Source organism: Musca domestica, unplaced genomic scaffold, assembly GCF_030504385.1.
Source record: "Musca domestica strain aabys unplaced genomic scaffold, Musca_domestica.polishedcontigs.V.1.1 25, whole genome shotgun sequence".
In the NCBI taxonomy this organism is placed as follows: domain Eukaryota; kingdom Metazoa; phylum Arthropoda; class Insecta; order Diptera; family Muscidae; genus Musca; species Musca domestica.
In genome coordinates, this window is record NW_026712277.1 from 2753025 (window position 1) to 2776549 (window position 23525).

Below are 23525 nucleotides of genomic sequence, written 5' to 3' on the forward strand. Positions count from 1 at the left end.
GTGTGAGTTAGTGTCAAAATCTCAATGAAAGCCTTTTTCTAGAAGAAAGGCTTTAAAGACAAACATATTCCTTATCAAATTTTACTATAAGTCATCAAAGAAAATAAAACTCTATTTCCACTGTAATCAAAAAAATATTTGAATCAATGTTTCCAAAAAAAAAAAAACACGAAAATATTTCCTCATTTTTTGGGAGTTTGTGCTGTATGTACTCTGTGTGAGTTTGTGCCAAAATCTCACAGAAAGCCTTTGTCTAGAAGAAAGACGTTAAAGACAAAAATGTTCCTCTTCAAATTTCACTATAAGTCACCAGAGAAAAGAAATACGCATTTTCATTGCAGATCGAAAAATTATTAGCATCAATGTTCCCAAAAAAATAATGGAAAATATTCCATATTTTTTTCATCTATTTTTCCTCGGACTTTTTTCGAGTTGACACCTGAAAGTGACATAAAATTTCATTTTAGGTGAAAGTTTTCAAAGGAAGAAATATTCTATACAAAATTTCACTACTTATCTCAGAATTAATCAGACATATAGGTACAATAGTTTTTATGGAAATTACATTCTAAATTTAGATACCTGAAGTGAAAATTATGTGTTGGCTTTTTGTTGCTGTTAATTTAAAGCGTATCGAAACCGAGTCAAAATCTACTTTTATAATTCAGTTTTTGGGAAAAGTGTCGAAGGAGGAAAAATTCTATGCAAAATTTCACTATAAGTCCCGAAATAAACGATATATCTAGCTACAATAGTTTTTATGAAAATGACATTTAAAATGCATGTACTTTTCTTTTGTTCTGCCCCAAATTTCGAACATTCCTAAAAACTTTCCCACCCCGCAAAATTATTAAATCCTAATACCCCTTTTGTCGAACACACTCAAACCTCCCAACACAGGTAGCCTATTTGTATTTCTTTTCAAAATTATTATTCCACGGGATTTAATTTCAAAATAAAAACAACAACGACAAAAAACACAAACAAAAGAGGCATGTCTGGAGATGCGATGACGTTCTTTGTCATTATCGTCATCGTCAACACCATTGGCGGCATTGTCGTCACCATATCAGCTGCTGCAGGCGTTAATGTGATAATCTAGTGGGTCGTTTGCATGCCCTGTCGCTACGCCCTCCTCCTCCTGAGGTTACTCTTCTTTGTTTAGAGCATTAATTGTAATTTGTTTTCTTGTAAAGATAAAAAGAGGAATTAAAAGAAAAACACTTTTCCCTTCTGTTACAGACAATGGGATGTATCAGACATTTAATGATTAAAAAAACAAGAGGAGACAAGAAGTAATTTGACGTGACATAAGTGTCTTTTGACAAGTATATAATACGTCATACAAATGTAATGCAATACATGCACACACACACACACATACATACAGACACGCATGTGGTGTTCTATTAAAAATGGGAGAAGAAGTCTCCCAAAATGTGGATTAAAAAAATATGTCAAAGATCTAAAAAATGTTTATTTTTTTCAAAGATGATAGTCTTGAAATTTTAAAAAAAATATTTTTCAAAGTTAGTAAGGTAGTGAATTCTTAAAAAAAATATTTTTTAAAGTTAGTGATGTTTAAGGATTTTTTTTTTAAATATATTTTCAGAGTTAGGGAAGTTGTGGATTTTTTAAAAAAATATTTTTTTCTAAGAAAGTGAAGTCCTGGATTAAAAAAAAAAAGTTAGTGAAAACAAAATACAAAGTTGTGAAAACGTGGATTTTTCAAGAAATATTTTGTGAAATTTAATGAAGTCGTTTTTTGAAAGTTAGTAAATTCTTGGACTTTTTAAAAAATATTGTTTTCGAGTTAGGAAAGTCGAGAATTAAAAAAAAAAATATTTTTTCAAATTAGTGAAGTCGTGGATTTTTAAAAAAATATTTTTTCAAAGTTAGTGAAGTCGTGGATTAATGAAGTCGTGAATTTTTTAAAAAATATTTTTTCAAAGAAAGTGGATTTAAAAAAAAAATTCAAAGAATGTGAAGTCGTGGATTTAAAATAAAATATATTTTTTTAAAGATTGTGAAGTCGTGAATTTTTTAAAAAATATTTTTTCAAAGAAAGTGAAGTTGTGGATCTTAAAAAAAAATTCAAAGAATGTGAAGTCATGAATTTTTTAAAAAAATATTTTTTTCAAAGAAAGTGTAGTCGTGTATTAATGATATTGAAATATTTTTTTAAAGAAAGTGAAGTCGTGGATTTTTTAAATTTTTTTTTTTCAAAAAAAATGATATCGTGGATTTTTTAAAATATTTTTTCAAAAAAAGTGATGTCGTGGATTTTTTAAAATATTTTTTCAAAAAAAGTGATGTCGTGGATTTTTAAAAATATTTTTTCAAAAAAGTGATGTCGTGGATTTTTTAAAATATTTTTTCAAAAAAAGTGATGTTGTAGATTAATGAAGTCATGAATTACAAAAAAAATTAAAAGAAAGTGAATTCGTTGAATAATGGGGTCGTGGATTTTTTAAAAAAATATTTTTTCAAAGAAAGTCGAGTCGTGGATTTTTTTAAACATTTTTGTCAGATCTAATAAATTCGTAGATTTTTTAAAAAATATTCTTTTAAGATCTAATGAATTTGTGGATTTCTTAAAAGTTATTTTTTATTTATATTTTATGATAAAAAATTTAAGTTAGTGATGTCCTGGATTTTTTAAAAAATATTTTTTTAAAGTTACTGATGTCGTGGATTTTTTAAAAAATATTTTTTATGATCTAATGATGTCATGGATTTTAAATTAATTCTTTTAATTTTTTTATGATCTTATGATGTCATGGATTTTAAATTAATTTTTTAATTTGGTGATGTCGTAGATTTTTAAAAAAATATTTTTTTATAGTTACTGATGTCGTGGATTTAAAAAAAAAAATTTAATGTTACTGATGTAGTGGATTTTTTAAAAAATATTTTTTTAAAGTTACTGATGTCGTCGATTTTTTAAAAAATATTTTTTTAATGTTACTGATGTCGTGAATTTTTTAAAAAATATTTTTTAAAACATTACCATGGTAAACATTACCATCGTTCTCCACTAATAAACAAACATTGTTTTTATAAAAACAACAATAAAGGGATAAGCCTGACCATTTTGCAACAACAAAAATATTTTTTTAAGTTACTGATGTCGTGGATTTTTTAAAAATATTTTTTTTTTCAAAGTTATTGATGTCGTGCATTTTTTAAAAATATTTTTTTTTTTTCAAAGTTATTGAAATTGTATACATTTTTTAAAAAATATTATTTTCAAAGTTTGTGAAGTCGTGGATTTAAAATAATATTTCTTTCAAAGTTAGGGAAGCCTTGGATTTTTTTAAAAAATATGTTTTCAAAGTAATTGTAGCCGAAGATTAAAAAAAATATTTTTTTCAAAGCTAGCGAAGTCGAGGATTTTTTAAAAATATTTTTTTTTTAAATACCAACATTGTTTTATAAGTCTCTCAGAATAAAACATTTCAAATTTTTTTTAATTAAATTTTATTATTCTCTTTTACTAATTTTTAATATAAAAAATTACAAAAAATACAACAAAACAATTATGTTACAACCTAAGAAAATACGCAAAACAAACAAAAACACAACCCCCAAAAAAACGAAACACAAAGTAAACGTTCAACAAATGTTAACAACAAAAAATTACTTTGACTTCATAGCATTAGCCTAAAAGTATGCTCTACATGTTTTAAAAAATTGCTTTAAACTAAACAAATCATGGAATTTAATCATATCTATTGTGGAAAATGTAATTAAGCTAAGGAAATTTGGTTGTAATTCTTTTTTGACTTTTCAATAAGCGAGGATATTTTCCAAGAAAAGAAAATTGGAAAATGCAGAAAATCGAAAGAAAAAAACACAAAAACCTCGAAAAATTAAAGTTTCGACTTAAATTTAATATTTGTCAGGTTCGTCAATGACGCCACCGCCGCTGCTTTTGAATGTGATGTCAGTTCCTCTGATGGTTTGTCCTTGTCCTCGTCACTGTGTGCCGGCAGCAAATTACCCGTTGCAAAAATATTCTTAGGATCCAAACGCTCTTTGGTGGCCTTGTACACCTCCGTCCCTGTCTTCGTGATCGTGTGTTCATACCACCGTGATCGTATTTTTCCCACCCCGTGATGATGTGACAGTGAGCCACCACATTTCAATATCTCATCACGAGCCGCCGACTCAATGTATTCAAATAATTCCACCGGATGCTCAAAACCTTTCATGTTGAAAGCGAAGTAGAAGTAGACACAGGCTCCAGCATCATAGGTTTGCGTCACCCGGCACGATATACTGTAGTGATGGACGCTGCGGGCATGACATTCCTGAGGGCAAGAAGAAGAGGGGAGAATAATTTTAGTTGATTTTAAAGGATTTCAGAGAGAATTATTATTTCAGAGAAAAGAGAGCATTATTTTTGAGATAAGAGCCTCGGAGATAAGGATAAGATAAGTCAGCGCCATTATCTATCAGATAAGGGCCGAAGAGGAACATTATCTAGCAGCAAATGACCAATTCGGACTTTTATCTATCAGATGAGGGTCATTCAGGTTCATTATAGGTCAGATACGGAATATTATCTGTTGGATAAGTGCCAGCCAGGACCAGTATCAATGAGTTAAGGACCAATCAGGGTCAATATATCTGTTGGATAAGTGCCAGCCAGGACCAGTATCAATGAGTTAAGGACCAATCAGGGTCAATATATTTTAGATAAGGGCCTATTGAAACCATTACCTATCAGATAAGGACCCGTAAGGACCTTCATCTTCCAGATAAGAACCGGTCAGGATCATTATTTGCCAGATAAGAACCAATCAGGACGATTATCTATCAGATAAGGGTCAATCAGGACCATTATCTACCAGATAAGGGTCAATCAGCACCTTTATCTATCAGATAAAGACCAATCAGGACCATTATCTATCAGATAAGGGCCCTTAATGACCTTTATATTCCAGATAAGGACCGGTCAGAATCATTATCTGCTAGATCAGGCCGCTTATCTATCAGAACCATTATCTATCATATAAGGATCAATCAGGACCATTATCTATTAGATAAGGGGCAATCAGGACCATTATCTATAAGATAAAGGCCGGTCAGGATCATTATCTATGAGATAACGACCGGTCAGAATCATTATCTGCTAGATCAGGACCATTATCTATCAGATAAGGATCAATCAGCAACTTTATCTATCAGATAAAGACCAATCAGGACCATTATCTATCAGATAAGGGCCCGTAAGGACCTTTATCTTCCAGATAAGAACCGGTCAGAATCATTATCTGCCAGATAAGAACCAATCAGGACGATTATCTATCAGATTAGGGTCAATCAGGGCCATTATCTATCAGATAAGGGTCAATCAGCACCTTTATCTATCAGATAAAGACTAATCAGGACCTATATCTCTCAGATAAGGGCCCGTAAGGACCTTTATATTCCAGATAAGGACCGGTCAGAATTATTATCTGCTAAATCAGGACGCTTATCTATCAAATAAGGGTCAATCACAACCATTATCTATCATATAAGGATCAATCGGGACCATTATCTATCAGATAAGGGCCCGTAAGGACCTTTACCTTCCAGATAAGAACCGGTCAGAATCGTTATCTGTCAGATAAGAACCAATCAGGACGATTATCTATCAGATTAGGGTCAATCAGGACCATTATCTATTACATAAGGGCCGATCGGGGCTATTATCTATCAGATAATGGCCAATCAGGTTCATTATCTGTCAGATTAGGGCCGTTCAGAATCATTATCTGTTAGATAAGGGTCTTTCAGGACCATTATCTATCAGATAAGACTCATTATCTATTAGATAAAGGTCATTCATGATCATTATCTAAGAGATAAATGCCTATCAGGGTCATTATTCTCAGATATAAGGGGCGGTAAGGACCATTTTCTCAGAAATCAGCCCCATTTAGTTCCAGTTTCTCTCCTCCTTCTTCTCCTTTCTCTCCACCTCCCTTTTCTCTCCATCTCTCTTTTCTCTCTCTCTCTCTCTCTTCTCCATACTCACCAAGGACACACGTTGCTTTACATTCCGACACAGCCTGGCACAACGATCCCAAGGTACCGAAGTTTCGAAGGACTCCGCTATGATATCGTGCCTCAAACCCAGATCCTGGAATTCAGACGAAAAATTAAATTGAAAAATCCCTTCAGGATAGAAAATCCGACGCTCCTCCACTCACCCTCATATAGGCAATGACAAAAGTCATAATATAACCACGCTCCCCATTCTCTCCACCCGCCGCAAATCCCTTGTATTTCTTAGCGATTCCAATTACCAACTCCTCCTGCCGATTGACATCTTCCAATTCCCCCTCAAAGAGCAGTGTGGCCGCACAGATGCTACTCAAATCGATGCCCTTAATGCTCGTCACATAGAACTTTTTCACATAATCCACAATGCTGGCCTTCCAGCCTTTCGGTGGCTTAAGGCTCTGGCCCATTATGAACTGTTCATTGTCCATCAGACGCACCGACGAAGGTTGACATCTTCGCAAGGCCACTTCACGCATAAACTGGACACCGCTCTCAAAATCAGGGAACACCAAACTGTTGTAACGTCGCACCGCCGGCAGGGGTCTCACCTTGAGGACCACCTCCGTGATGACACCCAAGGTGCCCTCGGAACCCATAATTATGTGATTAAAGTCCGGACCACATGACACCCGGGGCGCAGTGCACTCCCGCTCAAGGACACCATTGGCTGTGACCATTTTCACATGGACAACCAGATCTTCAATGTTCCCGTAGACATTTTTCTTCATGCCCGAGGCACGTGTGGCCACCCAACCACCCAAAGTGGAAAATTCATAGCTGTCCGGCTCATGGCCCACCGTTAGACCTTGACTCCGCAAAGTTCTCTCCAAATCCTGGCCCACAATGCCAGCCTCAAAGCACACCGTCATATTGGATTTATTCAGCCAAACCATGCGATTCATTTGCGACGTATCCAGACAACACATCATCCGTTTCTCCTCCTGGGGACAGGTGGTGGCGCCCGACACCGAGGTACCTCCACCATAGGGCAGCACCACAACATTATGGCGATGGGCCATTTCCACCAGACGCACCACCTTACTATGGCTTGTGGGCCAGGTCACAACATCAGGTATCCGCTGGAATTTATTGCTGCACAAATAGTAGATATCATGGAGGGTCTGGCCATGGCATCGTATCAGTCGATCCATTCCCTCGAGGCTGTGCGCTATGCCAGACGTTGCAAGCTCTTGCAGAAATTCAGCATTGACGGTGGGCTTCGGAAACTCTGTGGGTAGTTCGGGTAGCGGTAGCTTATTGTGCAGGGTACATTGGAAACGATTCAGCACCCATTCGGTGAACAGGGGTAGGACTGTGCCGTCGAGGGGGTATCTGGAAGGAGAAGAGGGTATAAGTAAAGGAAGAAAAGAGGCTACTCAGGAGAATTAAGTTGGACTAATCAGATAATGACCAGAACCATTATCTCCCAGATAAAAATCCGTCAATTATCTGTTAGATATTTACATGTCAGGATCATTATCTCCCAAATGGGGACCAACCCGGATCATTATCTGGCAGATAAGAGCATGTCAGGACCATTATCTGGCAAATAAGGGCCTGTCAGGACCATTATCTGGCAGATAAGGGCCTTTTGGGACAATTATTTCCCAGATAAGGGCTTGTCAGTACCATTATCTGGCAGATAAGGGCCTGTCACGAACATAATCTCTCAGATAAGGGCCGGTCAGAACCATTATCTGGCAGATAAAGGCCTGTCTACACCATTATCTGACCGATAAGGGCCGGTCAGAACCATTATCTGGCAGATAAGGGCCTGTAAGGACCATTATCTGACAGATAAGAACCCGTCAGGGCCATTATCTGACAGATAAGGGCCTGTCAGGACCATTATCTGGCAGATAAGGGCCTGTCAGAACCATTTTCTGGCAGATAAGGGCCTATCATGACCATTATTTGGCATATAAGGGCCTGTCAGGATCATTATCTGACAGATAAGAACCTGTCAGGACCATTATCTGTCAGATAAGGGCCTCTCAGGATCATTATCTGGCAGATAAGGTCAATTATCTGTTACAGATTTACATTTCAGGACCATTATATCTCAAAAGGGACCTGTGAGGACCATCATCTGGCAGATAAGGGCCTTTCAGGGTCTATCAGGACCATTATTTGGCATATAAGGGCCTGTCAGGATCATTATCTGACAGATAAGAGCCTGTCAGGACCATTATCTCCCAGATAAGAATCTGTCAGGACCATTATCTATCAGATAAGGGGCTGTCTGGACCATTACTTGGCAGATAAGGGCCTGTCAGGACTATTATCTGGCAGATATGGGCCATTATCTGTCAGATATGGGCCTGTCAGAACCATAATCTGGCAGATATGGGCCTATCATGACCATTATTTGGCATATAACGGCCTGTCAGGATCATTATCTGACAGATAAGAACCTGTCAGGACAGATAGGGGCCTCTCAGTATCATTATCTGGTAGATAAGGGCCTGCCAGTACCATTATTTCCCAGATAAGAATCTATCAGGACCATTATCTATCAGATAAGGGCCTGTCAGGACCATTATTTGGCAGATAAGGGCCTGCCAGGACCATTATCTGGCAGATATGGGTCATTATCTGTCAGTTAAGGGCCTGTCAGGACCATTATTTGGCAGATAAGGACCTGTAAGGACCATTATCTGGCAGATAAGGGCCATTATCTGTCATATAACGACCTTTCAGTACCATTATCTCTCAGATAAGAACCCGACGGAATCATTATCTGTCAGATAAGGACTATTATCTCTTAGATTATGACCTGTCATAGTTCATATAATGGCCGGAGAACTCCATTATCTGTCATATAATGGCCGGTGAGTTCGATTATCTGTCAGATAAGGGCCAATGGGTTCCCTTATCTGTCAGATAATGGCCGGTGAGTTCGAATATCTGTCAGATAATGGCCGGTGAGTTCCATTATCTGTCAGGTAATGGTTATCTGGGACGGTCAGAACCATCTCATCACTTACTTCTTTCCTCGAAAACATATCATGTCGTTCTCCACATAAAACTCGGAGTCATTGTAGCCCCAGCCATACCATTTGAGGACATCTTGTCTAGAAGGAAAGAAAATACAATAACAACAAAATCAGGACATACAAAAACAACACCCTGCTTTCGAAAGACCAACAAAACAAAAATGTGGGAAGGCACGCACATATGTGAAGCAGGGGGATGATTTTACCACAACAACAACAACACACTTCCAAATATGATGATAACAACAAAAACAACAACACAAATAAAATTCAAAACTATGTCATACCTTTTCTTGGGGAATACACTTTCAACATCCTTAGACAGGCGCTCATCTAATATGGCCATGTCTGATGTCGTTGACGCCGGCGACGATTGGGCGCCACCATTCGCCAAATCGGACGTTAACATCTCCGCTGTTCCTGATTCTGTTGGCGTTGGCGTTGTCGTCGTCGTCGACTTTGCAGTCTCGCTTGCCTTCGATTTATACGTGTGCTCCACCAACGCCGCAGGAGCTCTGATGGCCAGATGAGGAACATTTTCACTGTCGCAACTTTTCTCCGCCGAGGATGTGGAGTTTGATGTAACATAATTTATGCATTTGTTTGTCATGGCCATGGTGCGTTTTTATTTTTTCTTCTCCTTCTTCTTTTTTTTATAAAATATAGTTTACACTGCTATATCCTTAATCCTTAAATAGTATTCTTTTTTCCGTTTGCTTTGCGTGTAGGCCTCCAGTTTCTAGGCGGGGGAGCAGCAATTAGGAATTCTTATATTTTTAATTTTATTGATTTTTTTAAGTTTCCGTTTTAGTTACTTTACTAAAGACTTTTTTTTCAAAGCTTATTTAATTTCTTTTTTAGTAATCGCTTTTATTTCTTTTTAGAATTTCCACTAAGAGCTACTTGTATCAGATTTATTAAAAAATTAATTGTATATTTTTGTGTGTGTTATTTTTTCTTGTTGTAGTTTCTGCCTTTACACGCACAGCTTTCTTTTGCAAATTGTCCATTACAACTGTCTGCCATAAAATTTGAAGGGATTTTTCCTACTCTAGTTTCATTCTCAAAAAGAAACGAAAGCTCTGCAGTGCGCCTGCACCAGATGTGTCAATTCATAATTGTTAAGGGAGGTAGTATTCACATACAAAGAGAGAGAGAGAGAGGGAGGCGGAGAGAGAAAATGGAAGGCAAACATGTGTTTCAGTTTTGTCCGCCTTTTCTCCTGTCCACCACGAACTCTAATTGGTATGTGTTTTAAAGGATATACTTAAAATTATAACGGCCATGTGGTAAACAAAGCTCTCTTCTCTTTCTCTCTCTTGTGAGTAGTAAGAGCATGGTAATGTACTCTTAAGGTGTACAACACACAGTTACTTTTAAAGGGGGTATAAGATGAGAATATTAGTATTTGTTTATATCCAATGCAATAGATACGGAAAACCAACCACAAAAAATTCAAAATATATCAAACCCGGCCAATATTTGAAAATCGGCTAAGAACGCAAAATTCGACCAAATACGACCAAAAACGACAAATACTCAAAAAATCGTCAAAAAAAAAAAAAACAAAACCACCAAAAATCTCATTTTCCACGAAAACCAACAAAAAAAGAACTTTCAAAAAACACCAAATCCGACCAAAAGCCCAAAAGCAAAAGTCCGACCAAGAACGACAAAAACTCTGAAATCGAAAAAACGCAAAAACTACCCAAAAATCTCAATCCCCAGAATACCAAACTCGACCAAAATTTGAAAATCGTCTAAAAAAAATAAAATTCGACCAAAAACGACTAAATCGTAAAAAATACAAAAACAAGCAAAACAAACCAGAAATTTCGATTCCCAGGATAACCGACAAAAATTTGAATAAATTAATGAATGAATAAAATTCGACCAGAAACTTCAAAAACTCAATTCCCAGGAAAACCGTTCAAAGAATACCAAACTCGCACAAAATTTAAAAAAACGACTTAAAAAGTAAAATTCGACCAAAACACAATTTCGTAAAAAAATACAAAAACTTTAGATTTCCACGAAAACCGACCAAAAAACGTTCTTACAATACCAAACCCCACCAAATTGTTTAAAATCAACTAAAAGGGTAAAACCCGACCAAATAGGACAAAAACATAGAAAACGTAAAAATGACCAAAAACAACCAAAAATCTCAATTCCCACGAAAACCGTTTAAAGAATACCAAACTCGACCAAAATTTAAAATACGGCAAAAAAAGTAAATTTCGGCCAAAAACACAATTTCGTAAAAAAATACAAAAACAAGCAAAACAAACCAAAAATTTCGATTTCCACAAAAACCGACCAAAAAATGATCAAAGAATGCAAAACCTGATCAAAATTTGAAAATCGACTAAAAAATAATAATAAACTCAGAAAACGTAAAAAAGACAAAAAAACAACCAAATATCTAATTTCCCACGAAAACCGTTCAAAGAATACCAAACCCGACCAAAATTTTAAAATCAACTAAAAAAATAAAATCCGGTCAAAAAACGACAAAAAACTCAGAAATCGTAAAAAAGACAAACAAAAAAACAAAAAAAATCTTAATTCCCACGAAAACCGATCAAAGAATACCAAACCTGAACAAAATTTTAAATTCAAACAAAAACCTACAATTGTAGAAAAAATGTCTAAAAACGACCAAAAATGTCAAAATTGAAAAAAAAATATATCGACCAAATTTTGGAAAAATCTAAGAAAATGCCCAAAATTTAATTCATCAAGAAAATTACAATCAAGTCCTTCAAAGTTACTCCCGAATAAAACTAGCAAGTTTTGAAATGAGCAAAAAAATCTAAATTGGACCAATTTTCCACAAAACCTAAAACAGACTAAAATAAATCCAAAATAGACCAAATAGCCTAAAATAAAAAAATAATGTAAAAAATTTGAAATATAACGAAAAATGTTCGAACAGTTAAAAAGAAAAAAAAAAAAAGAGTTGGACATTTTTTCAAAAAAAAAAAAAAAAATTAGAAAGCCAAAAAAGCATCAAAAATCTACCAAACTGTTCAAAATCCAGAAAAACATGTAAATAAACTTAAAAATGTGAAAACCAAACAAAAACTCTAACAAAAGTCTAACATTTTCAAAAAAAAAATTATGTAAAAATTGGCCAAAAAGTTAAAATTAATAAAAAGTCTCAAAATCGACCAAAATGTCTAACCCGAAAAACTGAACAATGAATTTAAAATTGTCGAATTAAAATCAAAAATTGGTCGAAATGTACAAAAAACTCACCAAAAAGGTAAAAAACTAACAAAAAAAAATTCCATATCCTCAAACATCCTTAAAAAATATTGGTTTTCAAAAAAATTCAAGTCTACAACACCCTTAAAAATATATTTTTTTCAAATCGACGTCTCCAATACCCTTAAAAATATTTTTTTCAAAAATCCATTTTAAAAAATATTTTTTCCAAAATCCAGCCTTAAATTATTTATATTTAAAAAATCCATTTTTTTTTATTTATAAAAATTTATATTTTATATTTTAAAAATCCACGTCTTCAATTCCCTTAAATTATTTATTTTTTAAAAATCCACGTCTTTAATTCCCTTAAATTATTAATTTTTTACCACGTTGTTAGAGAAATAGGAAGAACTATTTTCTAAAAAACCCAAATCCTCATGGTCTACGGTGTTATAAGTTAAAAAAAAAAAACAAACAGTTAAACAGTTGACCAAAAGGGAAAAAAATAGACCATAATTTACAAATATATTCAAAATTAATCATTGTTCACATTTCCCCTGATTTTCTAAAAGGTTCCTTATAATTTGTATGGCAACATCAGCCATTACTCAAGCAAAAATCCCTCTCTCTCGTCACGCATAAACAAAATTCTAGTTCTCTCCCCCATTGGATGCATTATTATCTCCCCCCCATTAGAATGAGAAAGAGCACACATTTCATTCCCCTCTATCATATCCCTTAATGTGCAACTGTCAAATTAGCCCAAAACAAAATATAACAAAAACTGTTATGCGCGCGCATTAAATGACAAAATACTAACAAACGACAATTTAAACGGAAATAAACAACTGCTGTTAAAAGTGTCAACTTTGTTGTTGACTACAACAGCAGCAGCAACAAAAACAACAACAATAACACTGCTATTGCCGGTGTGTAGCGCAATTTGTTCATGTCAACAAACGGGGTGTGTGTGTTATGTGTAAATCCCTTTTATGATCATGATGGTGATGATGATGGTGATGCTGTAATGCAATGTAATTGGCAAAATTTGTTAACCCTTTGGGGGAGTGAAAAACGGAAAAGAGGGGGTATAAAACAATGTAACAAAAATGTAACTTCATTGTCATGGAAAGAGTTTTCTAAATTCCTTGCATTAACTATTTCTAAAAAAAGTCCTCTCTTTTAAACGTGAGAATACATAAAACGCTTTTTGATGGGCTTAAGTCATCGGCTGGCTCTTTCGGAAAAGAACAAAGGAGTGTAGGGTCGAAATCGAACTAAGTCACCTTTAAGGTGGGAGTACATAAAACACTTTTTTGACTGACTTCGGCTGGCTGCTTCGTACACGAACAAAGGAGTTTTAGGTTATCTTAGTTCGATTTCGGCCCTAGGATCCTTTGTTCTTTTCCGAAGAAGCCAGCCGATAACTTAAGCCAGTCAGAAAATATTTTTAAAAATACACGACTTGATGGTCTTTGAAAAAATATTTTTAAAAATACACGACTTGATGGTCTTTGAAAAAATATTTTTTAAACTAATCCACGCTAGGATAGTTATTGAAAAAATATTTTTTAAACAAATCCACGCTAGGATAGTTATTGAAAAAATATTTTTTAAACTAATCCACGCTAGGATAGTTATTGAAAAAATATTTTTTAAACAAATCCACGCTAGGATAGTTATTGAAAAAATATTTTTTAAAAAAATCCACGCCATGATAGTTATTGAAAAAAATATTTTTTAAAAATCCACGCCATGATAGTTATTGAAAAAAATATTTTTTAAAAATCCACGCCATGATAGTTATTGAAAAAAATATTTTTTAAAAATCCACGCCATGATAGTTATTGAAAAAAATATTTTTTAAAAATCCACGACTAGTTGGTCTTAAAAAGAATATTTTTTTAAAAAAATCCACGCCTTGTTAGTTTTTGAAAAAAAAAGTATTTTTTTTAATACCCCAACAAGATGGTCTTTGAAAAAAATATTTTTTTTTAAAAAATCGACGCCATCACATTCTTTATTTTTTTTTTAAATCGACACCATGATAGTCTTTTGAAATATATATTTTTTTTACAAAATCCACGCCTTGTTGGTCTTTGAAAAAAAAGATAATTTTTTAAAAAATTGGTCTTTGAAAAACAAAATATTTTTTTTTAAAAAATCTACGCCTTGTTGGTTTTTGGAAAAAAAATATTTTTTTTAAAAAATCCCCGCCTTGTTGGTCTTTGAAAAAAATAATTTTTTTTTAAATCCACGCCTTGTTGGTCTTTGAAAAAAATATATTTTTTTAAATCCACGCCTTGTTGGTCTTTGAAAAAAATATATTTTTTTAAATCCACGTCTTGTTGGTCTTTAGAAATTTTTTTAAAAATCCACACCTTGTTGGTTTTTAAAAAAATATTTTTTTAAAAAATCCACGTCTTGTTGGTCTTTGAAAAAAATATTTTTTTAAAAAATCCACGCCTTGTTGGTCTTTGAAAAAAATATTTTTTTAAAAAATCCACGCCTTGATGGTCTTTGAAAAAAATACAATCCTTAGAAAATATAGTTTTATAAAATCATCTTTTCTTTTAAAAATACTACGTACCCCATGGGTTAATATAACACTTATTGGCATTTGTTTGTTATTGTTTTAAAAAATTATGAATAATAATTTGAAAGTATGCCAAGAGTAGTACTTTGCTCTGTGGCACATATTGGCTAATAGCCTGCTCCGTAGGCTACCCTTCCCAAGCAGAAAATAAACATTTTTGTGGTATTTGTTGTAATTCCAAGTGCGTATTCATTGCTCGTAAATGTCAATTATTTTGTTTTGAAAAATAACAGAAAACAACAAATAACACCAGAAGAGGGTGGTTTACAAAATAAAATTCAACCGCACACACACGGAATTGGGGTTGCTGGCAGGGTACTCCCTGCCATTCTAGGGCAGTGCGTGACCTACCCTTTAAAATATGGAATCATGAGAGTGGCGCGGCCCTAACCCCCTTCTTTTTGGAATTGAAAACTATGTCACTTAAAATGTTTTGGGAGACACCGAACGGACAATTTGTGGGAATTTGAAAATGTGTGCCATAATTAATTATTTAAACGGTATTATTTTCTTCGACAACAATGACAATTGTAAGAATTGCTTTGAATTGTTGAAATCGAATGGAAATAGATTTCAAATTTCCTAAATATTCAATTACGTCCAGTTATCAATCCCCCCTGTTAAATGCTTTTGATATCTACATATTTATAAATAATTAATTGCCACTACACTGAGGGAAAAATCCCGTTGCGAAATCAAGCACGTATGTTGTCATTTTCGCAACGACCCGTTGTTATATTTTTCAACAACGGCTGTTGGTGAATTGTGCACGAACGTGCTCAAATTGACACCGAGACGTGGTCAACTTTCGGTACCAACAACAGCCGTGCTTAATTTGTCCATTTGTAATATTGGTAATTGCAGCCGATTACACACGAGTAAAAAATGACAACGGTGGTGCATGATTCACACACGGTCGTTGTCAATATGACACCGGTCGTGTATGAATTATGCACCACCACCTGCATAATGATGCACCACCGTTGTTACTTTGTACACCGACGTGCATGAATCGTACACGATCGTTGCCATTTTAGCAACTACCGTGTATGAATCATGCACCACCGTTGTCATTTTTTTTACTCGTGTGCAATCGGCTGCATATTTACCATTTTTTCCGTGTTATTGAAAGAGAAAGGACGCATTGTGCAAAAAATTTATTGAAAATGAATAATAATTCGCAAGATCCTCAAAATATCATTGGTGAGTTGTTAGAAATCGATGGCAATATTGTTGTGGTTCGCGATACAAACCATTGCAGCAGTCAAGATGCGGAAAACAATGAGGACGATTATATGTTAAGGGAGTTCTTAAAAGGAATAAATATGGAGTCGCTTTTTGAACAATTAAAAGGTAAGTAAATAAAAATGAATTTTTCAGTTAATCAGTGTAATTAACAAAGAATTTTCTTTTTTGTTCTTTTAGCATCACATGTAACATTTCGCAGCTTGCAGTACTTGAAAAAAGAAGATTTAAAGGAAGCAGTGCCACCATTGGGACTGCGTGTTGAATTCAGAGAAAAGCTCTTTGCTTGGAAAAAACGAAAGGTACGTATTATTTGTTTTACAGAGTTGAACTCAGTATTAATATTGTCATAACAATAGCTCGGGATTGATGACGAAACTATGTCAGTTCCATCTGAAATAGGTGAATGGTGGAAACGCAACGAGACACCTGCAAGTACTCCTGGTACTCCCGACACTACAGGTTCGAACTGCTCAAAAGCCAAAGGAATTTTGTCAGAGGTAAGGTAAGAGTAATATTTGTGTAAGCATAGTTAATGTAGTTTTTTTATTTAATATAGGATCTAACGGAATTGTTAACACATACCTCGAAGGGGAAACTAGCGCTTGAATGTAGTAGCGTTAATAAGAAATTAAGTGACGAGCAAAGAGATGATATAATTAATATAATTATTGAAGATATTTTAACCAACAATGTTACTCTTTACACTCAAGACTATATGCGCATATTGGATGAAATTTGTTCCGTTTTTCCTCTTGAAAACGAAATGAGGGTAAGATTAACAATATAAACAACGTATCTGATTATGTAGTTTCTTAACTTATAATATGTCTTTATTTTTAGGATTATTATTACATTTCAAGAAAAGGAAAGAACAACGCAAGCGGAAAACTTTATGCCAAGTATAGAAACAAGAAGTCCAAAAGAATAAAGCTTTTGATTTCCGAGCCTAGCACAAGCAAAGCAGCAACTCACACATCTCCTAATTTTTGTAACAAAGATGTTCCCGAAATTGATGAATCAGTTGAAAATTCATTGAAAGCTTCCTTACTAAGAGAATGTAATGATTGGGGATCGATCTGCGAAAAATGGAAAAGATCTTTTAACATACGGCAAAGAGATATAAAAAATTTAAGTAGCCATACATTTCTCCTTGAATGGACGAAGTTGTCCGATGCAAGAGCTTCAGAATTGGTAAGTAGCCATGAGCTATTTATTTGTATATGGATACTAATGTTTCGTTTTAGGTCAACATTGATTTCGATATTATGTATCCACAGAAAGGCAATCTTCTACTTTCTAAATGGGACCAATTTAAGAAAAAAATTTACAATTATTATGGGAAAAATATTCATAACGAACATTGCAAACAACTCTTCGCAAATGTTTTGACGGCAAGCAGCATAGGTAAATTTTAATTCCTGAAGATAACTTAGAACCAAATGTTATCATTAATACGCATACCATCGAAGATTTGGCAAAAGAGGAATATTGTTACAAAAAAAGTAAGCCAGTTTTAAATTACCAAAATTGCAAAGTGTCTGATGACATTTTTTTTAAGGGAACTAGGTATAAAAAAAACTATTATTTAGCAACAAATAATGCCGCAATTGAACTTTTCAAAATTAAACATTTAATAATTGAAAATGAAAATGTTTACATTTTATGTAACCAAGTAAAAGTTAAAAACTTTGATTACCATTTACAATCGTATGAAGTTGGTTCTCTGAATGAGGATACAATTTTTTTAATACCAATTTTAGATTTTATTACTTACCCATTTCACTTATATCCTATGAATAATGGAAAAGTTTATTTCAGATTTAAGTTAATTTAATTTGTTTCTATACATTGAATATATGTAATTCGAATTGTTTTGTTAAATCAAATATGTATTTATATTGAATTTATGTAATTGGTTTCGTTCAATAAAATACTTTTCAAAAAATGTCGTTTCTTCTACTAAGGGTATAAAATGGAAAAGGAACGGATATCAAAAAATGACCACCATTGATTTCAATCTGACAACGGGCGTTGACAATCCGACAACGGAGCGTTGACAATCTGACAACGAAGCGTTGACGATCTGACAACGAAGCGTTGACAATCTGACAACGGGGCGTGCTCGAAATGACCACGTATGTGCTCATTTCATGCACATCTGTTGTTGAAATCGTTGCCAAAATCTCGGTGTCAAAATGACAACAGCGTGCTCATTTTGACACCAAACGTGGTTGATACACTATCATACACGGATGTGGTCATTTCATACACGGATGTTGTCATTTTTTCTCTGGGTGTAGGTCACACATGATTTGAATTCTTATGAGATATTTTAGATAATAGTAATTACATTTTGACGTAGATATTAATAATTATGGTACAGGAAGGAGCTATTAGTGGTTGGTCAGTAAGTAGTTACTAAAGGCAAATTAATTAATAATTTTCTTTATAGCACCTGTCGATTTGGTAACAGTTTGGAAAAATATATTTTAAAACATTACGAACATAATCTTGTAAATATATATTTTTGTATATATATATTTGTTTTTATATACAAAAATCCCATCCTTGTGGTCTTTGAGAAAATATAATTTATATTTTTAAAAATCCTTGATCCCTCAAAAAAAATATTTCTTTAAATTTTTTGCCACTTGAAACAATATTCCGCCCGAATAATGAATATCCGAGCGGAATTCCTTTCCCACAAAAAGCATTTTCCTAGATAAACAATTCCTCTCCAATCACCAATAATTGAACAAAAAATAATTAGTGAAGATGGAAACGTGAATGTGTCTTTTTCGTACCTTGTGTAACCTATGTTTGCATAAATTGGTGCAAAATTTGAAGTGTTTTTGTTTTGTTTTAGGCTTAAGAGTTTAGACACAACATTTTATGCCGGTTAATCCGGTTTATACCATCAAAATATATCTTCTCACGATGGAATTCAAAGTTTTTGGAAAATATATTATTTTTAAATCCATGCCTTGGTGGACTGTGGAAAACTAGAGTTGTTAGTTTAGTAAAAACTCTTCGATTTTTTTTCGAAATTTTTCCAAAGGTAATTATTTTTACCCTGATCCCGGGAAATTATTTTTTTCTTGGTGGACGGATCTGGAACCCCAGATTTTTGACCCGACAGTCGGAAAATTCTTTGGAAAAAATATTTAAAAAAAATCCACGCCTTGATTGTCTTTGGAAAAAATATATTTTTTTAAATCCACGCCTTGATGGTCTTTGGAAAAAATATATTTTTTTTAAATCCACGCCTTGATGGTCTTTGGAAAAAATATATTTTTTTAAATCCACGCATTGATGGTTTTTGGAAAAAATATATTTTTTTAAATCCACGCCTTGATGGTCTTTGGAAAAAATATATTTTTTTTTAAATCCACGCCTTGATGGTCTTTGGAAAAAATATATTTTTTTAAATCCACGCATTGATGGTCTTTGGAAAAAATATTTAAAAAAAATCCACGCCTTGATTGTCTTTGGAAAAAAGTTTTTTTTTAAATCCACGACTTGATGGTCTTTGGAAAAAAAAAATTTAATCCACGACTTGATGGTCTTTGGAAAAAATTTTTTTTAATCCACGACTTGATGGTCTTTGGAAAAAAAATTTTTTTTTTAAATCCACGACTGTGTGGTCATTGGAAAAAAAAATTTTTTTAAATCCACGACTTGATGGTCTTTGAAAAAAATTTTTTTTTTTTAATCCACGACTTGATGGTCTTTGGAAAAAAAAAATTTATTAAATCCACGACTGTATGGTCTTTGGAAAAAATATTTTTTTTTATAAAAATCCACGCCTTGATGGTCTTTGAAAAAAATAATTTTTTTTAAATCCACGACTTGATGGTCTTTGGAAAAAATATATATATTTTTTTTAAATCCACGCCTTGAAGGTCTTTGAAAAAAATATTTTTTAAAAAATCCACACCTTGACGGTCATTGGAAAAAATCTTTTTTAAAAAATCCACATGTTGATGGTCATTGGAAAAATTATTTTTTTAAAAAATCCACGCTTTGATAGTCTTTGGTATTAAAAAAGTATTATTTTTAAATCCACGACTTAAAGGACTTTAAAAATATTTTTAAAAAAAATCCACGCCATGATGGTCTTTGAAAAAAAAATATTTTTTGAAAAATCCACGCCATGATGGTCTTTGAAAAAAAAATATTTTTTGAAAAATCTACGCCTTTGTGGTCTTTAAAAATTCCTTTTTTTTAAAAATCCACGCCTTGATTGTCATTGGAAAAATTATTTTTTTTAAAAAATAAATTATTAAATTATTTTTTTGAAAAAAAAATATTTTTTGAAAAATCTACGCCAAGATAGATGGTCTTTGAAAAAATATTTTTAAAAAAAATCCACACCATGATGGTCTTTGAAAATTTTTTTTTTTTTTTAAATCCACGACTTAAAGGACTTTGGAAAAAATATTTATTTTAAAAATCCACGCCAAGATGGTTTTTAAAAAATATTTTTTAAAAAAATACACACCATTATGGTCTTTGAAAAAAAAAAATTTAATTCCACGACTTAAGGGACTTTGAAAAAAATATTTTGTAAAAAAATCCACGCCATGAAATAAAATGATGAAAAAAATTTTTTTTTATAAAAAATCTCTTTGAAGAATGTTCTTTTTTAAAAAATCTACTCCTTTAATTCTTTGAAAAATTTCCTTTTTAAAAAAATCCACGACTTAATGGTCTTAAATTTTTTTTTTAAATCCACGTTTCTTTTAGTCCTCAAATTTTTTTTCAAATCCACTTTTTAAAAATACTTATAAAAAATGTCCATAGTCTTTTTTTTTCGAAAAAATATTATTCTTAATATTAACCAAAATTAATGTCCTTTAGGTTTTTTTTAAAGTCCGAGTTTTTATAGTCCTTGAATTTTTTTTTTGTTTTTTATCCACGAAAAAAATAAACAAAAAAATATTTATAAACAAATCCCCATTTTTTATCCTCAAGAACATATCCGTTTTAGACAGGTCCTTGAAATTGTTTTTCAAAAAATCCACGTTTAGTTATGTTTTTTTTCAACATGCATATTTTTTAATCCACGTTTATTTTTGATCTTTGAAACTATTTTCGAAAACAATCCACGTTAGTTTAGTTCACGACCAAGAATATATTTCAAAAAACGACACCTTTAGTTGGTACTTTAAAAAAATTATTGAACTCACGACTGCGTAATTTTCGAGAAAAATATTCTTTTTAATAATATTTATTTTTTATTATATATTTTATTTTATATATTTTTATTATTTTATTATTAATTTTTAATATATTACATTTTTTTCTTATTATTATTTTTTTATTTACTTTAAAAATTAGACTTTTTTCTCGTTTTTTTTTTTCTTCAAAAAACTGCGTTTGTAAAATGTGAACGCGCCAACACGAAAATTGCAACTGCACCGCCGGTATTTCGAATTCAAAAGATTAGTTTAAAGTTCGTTAATTGTTTTTATTGTTTTTGGTTTGTTTTGTATTGTTTTGCCTTAACACTGGCTATCGGCCCTTCGTCTCTGTGTCTCTCTCTCTTTCTCTCTGGATGATGGATAACGACGAACGGCTGGATGTATGGCTTGCTGGAGTGTTGAAACTGTTGTCATTTGAAAATAAAACAAATTCAAATCGTCATGAGGTGTTTGTTACTTGCTAAAGTTTTGAGAAAAAATTCAAATTGTTTTTCAAATACCCATCCACCTCCATGCGGTCAGCCGGTACAGCATCCCTACAGTCAGCGGGTTTAGTTATTTACTTGAAGCACAAAAAACCACGTTTTTGTTTACAAAATGCAAAATCTATATTTGTTTAAGATGATGTGTTATTGAGGCAAATTCAAATAAAGACAACAAAAACGAAAAAAACAACAATAATAGTGTCAAGTTAAGGTGTTATGAAGTGCAGCGGGTCTTATTAGCAGGTAGTTATTAATACAAAATTATTACGAATGTAAAATTTGCAATTGATATGACGATAATGACGCAGATACCATAATTGTGGAACAAGAGTCATGGAAGGGATTAAAAAGGAAACCTTAAAACAGTTGCCAAACTTATGGTTTATGGTTTCGTAAAATCGTGTCAAATTACAAGGAATTTTAAGAGCTCGTAGGAACACAGTTGTTTTTTTTGGCATGACCTTAAACTGCTATCAGACGATATGGGTTTTATATATGTAGTGCCAAATTTTCCATATGTAGAAGTCGGCACGCATGGACGACATTTCAGTGGTGAAAAACATGGGTAAACTACATATGTACTTTTTCGATCACAGCGAGCCCTATTTTCATGGGAAACATACAATATAATCAAAGGTGTTGTTTGATGTGTGAAATATAATCACAATGTAACCAAAGGTAATAAAACAAGTATAAAAGCAGTAAGTTCAGCCGGGCCGAACTTTGACTAACCTCCACCATTTGAAAATAATTTGGAAATTTTCAAAAAATCAAATCAGTTAAAAGTTCTGTTTAAATCTTAAAAATACCGAATGTAGCCTTTATATTAGGGTCTATACGACAACGTGGATCTGTTTAGGCAACTTTTGTCATAGGTCATTGCAATATTCAAAAACGAAACTTGAAAGAAAATCCGGTGAATAATGTCCTTAAAAATAATATGGAACTTAGGGCGGTGCCGATATATGGGGACTACACGAAGAGGTGGACCTGCATACAAAATTGTTTGGCATAGGCTGTAGTACCCATTACGAACTTTAAATACCAAATTTGAAACAATTCCGATGAATAATGTCGATAAAATCATCAAAATACCGAATATAGGGAGTTACCGTTAATGGGGGCTATGCGAAGACCTCGACCTGCATAGACAATTTTCTGTCACAGGCTGCAGTACCGATTAGGAATATCAAATACGAAATTTAAGACAATTCCGGCAAATAATGTCGCTAAACCATCAAAATACAGAATATCGGGAGGTACCGTTGTATTGGGGATATAGGAGAGTGTGGACCTGCATAGACAATTTTCTGTATTAGGCTGTAGTACCCATTACGAACATCAAATACCAAATTTGAAACAATTGCGGTAAATACTGTCGCTAAAATCATAAAAATACCGAATATCGAAGGGTACCGTTGTATGTGGGCTATACGATATCGTGGACCTCTACAGACATTTTTCTTCCAGTGGCTAAAGAGCTTTGAAAGAACTTCTAGTATGAATTTTTAGTTAATTCCATTGAATAATGTAGCTAAAATCATTAAAATACCGAATAACGCGAGGTACCATTATATCGGGGGTATACGATATCGTGACCGAACTTGACCTGCCTCCATACCATGATCTGTGCAAAATTGTAGCGCTTATTTGCCTGACTTAAGTCATCGGCTGGCTCCTTCGTAGAGAAACAAAGCAAACAAAGGAGTTTTAGGTTGACTTAGGT

General features: G+C 33.2%; 2 protein-coding genes across 2 annotated transcripts; one reads left to right on the forward strand and one right to left on the reverse strand.

The window, feature by feature from the left end:
- Positions 1 to 3509: 3509 nt before the first annotated feature.
- Positions 3510 to 10570, reverse strand: LOC101894938 (alkyldihydroxyacetonephosphate synthase). Its single transcript, XM_005188975.4, has 5 exons — positions 9341 to 10570; positions 9045 to 9131; positions 6204 to 7389; positions 6029 to 6133; positions 3510 to 4313 (listed from the first exon to the last, which is right to left on the reverse strand). The coding sequence occupies exons 1-5, from the start codon at positions 9667 to 9669 to the stop codon at positions 3873 to 3875; spliced, it is 2148 nt and encodes a 715-aa protein (XP_005189032.2). The 5' UTR covers positions 9670 to 10570; the 3' UTR covers positions 3510 to 3872.
- A 4963-nt stretch (positions 10571 to 15533) lies between these two features.
- On the forward strand, positions 15534 to 17913 carry LOC131802921 (uncharacterized). Its single transcript, XM_059123698.1, has 4 exons — positions 15534 to 16215; positions 16288 to 16409; positions 16467 to 16607; positions 16667 to 17913. The coding sequence occupies exons 1-4, from the start codon at positions 15912 to 15914 to the stop codon at positions 16895 to 16897; spliced, it is 798 nt and encodes a 265-aa protein (XP_058979681.1). The 5' UTR covers positions 15534 to 15911; the 3' UTR covers positions 16898 to 17913.
- The last annotated feature ends 5612 nt before the right edge of the window (positions 17914 to 23525 follow it).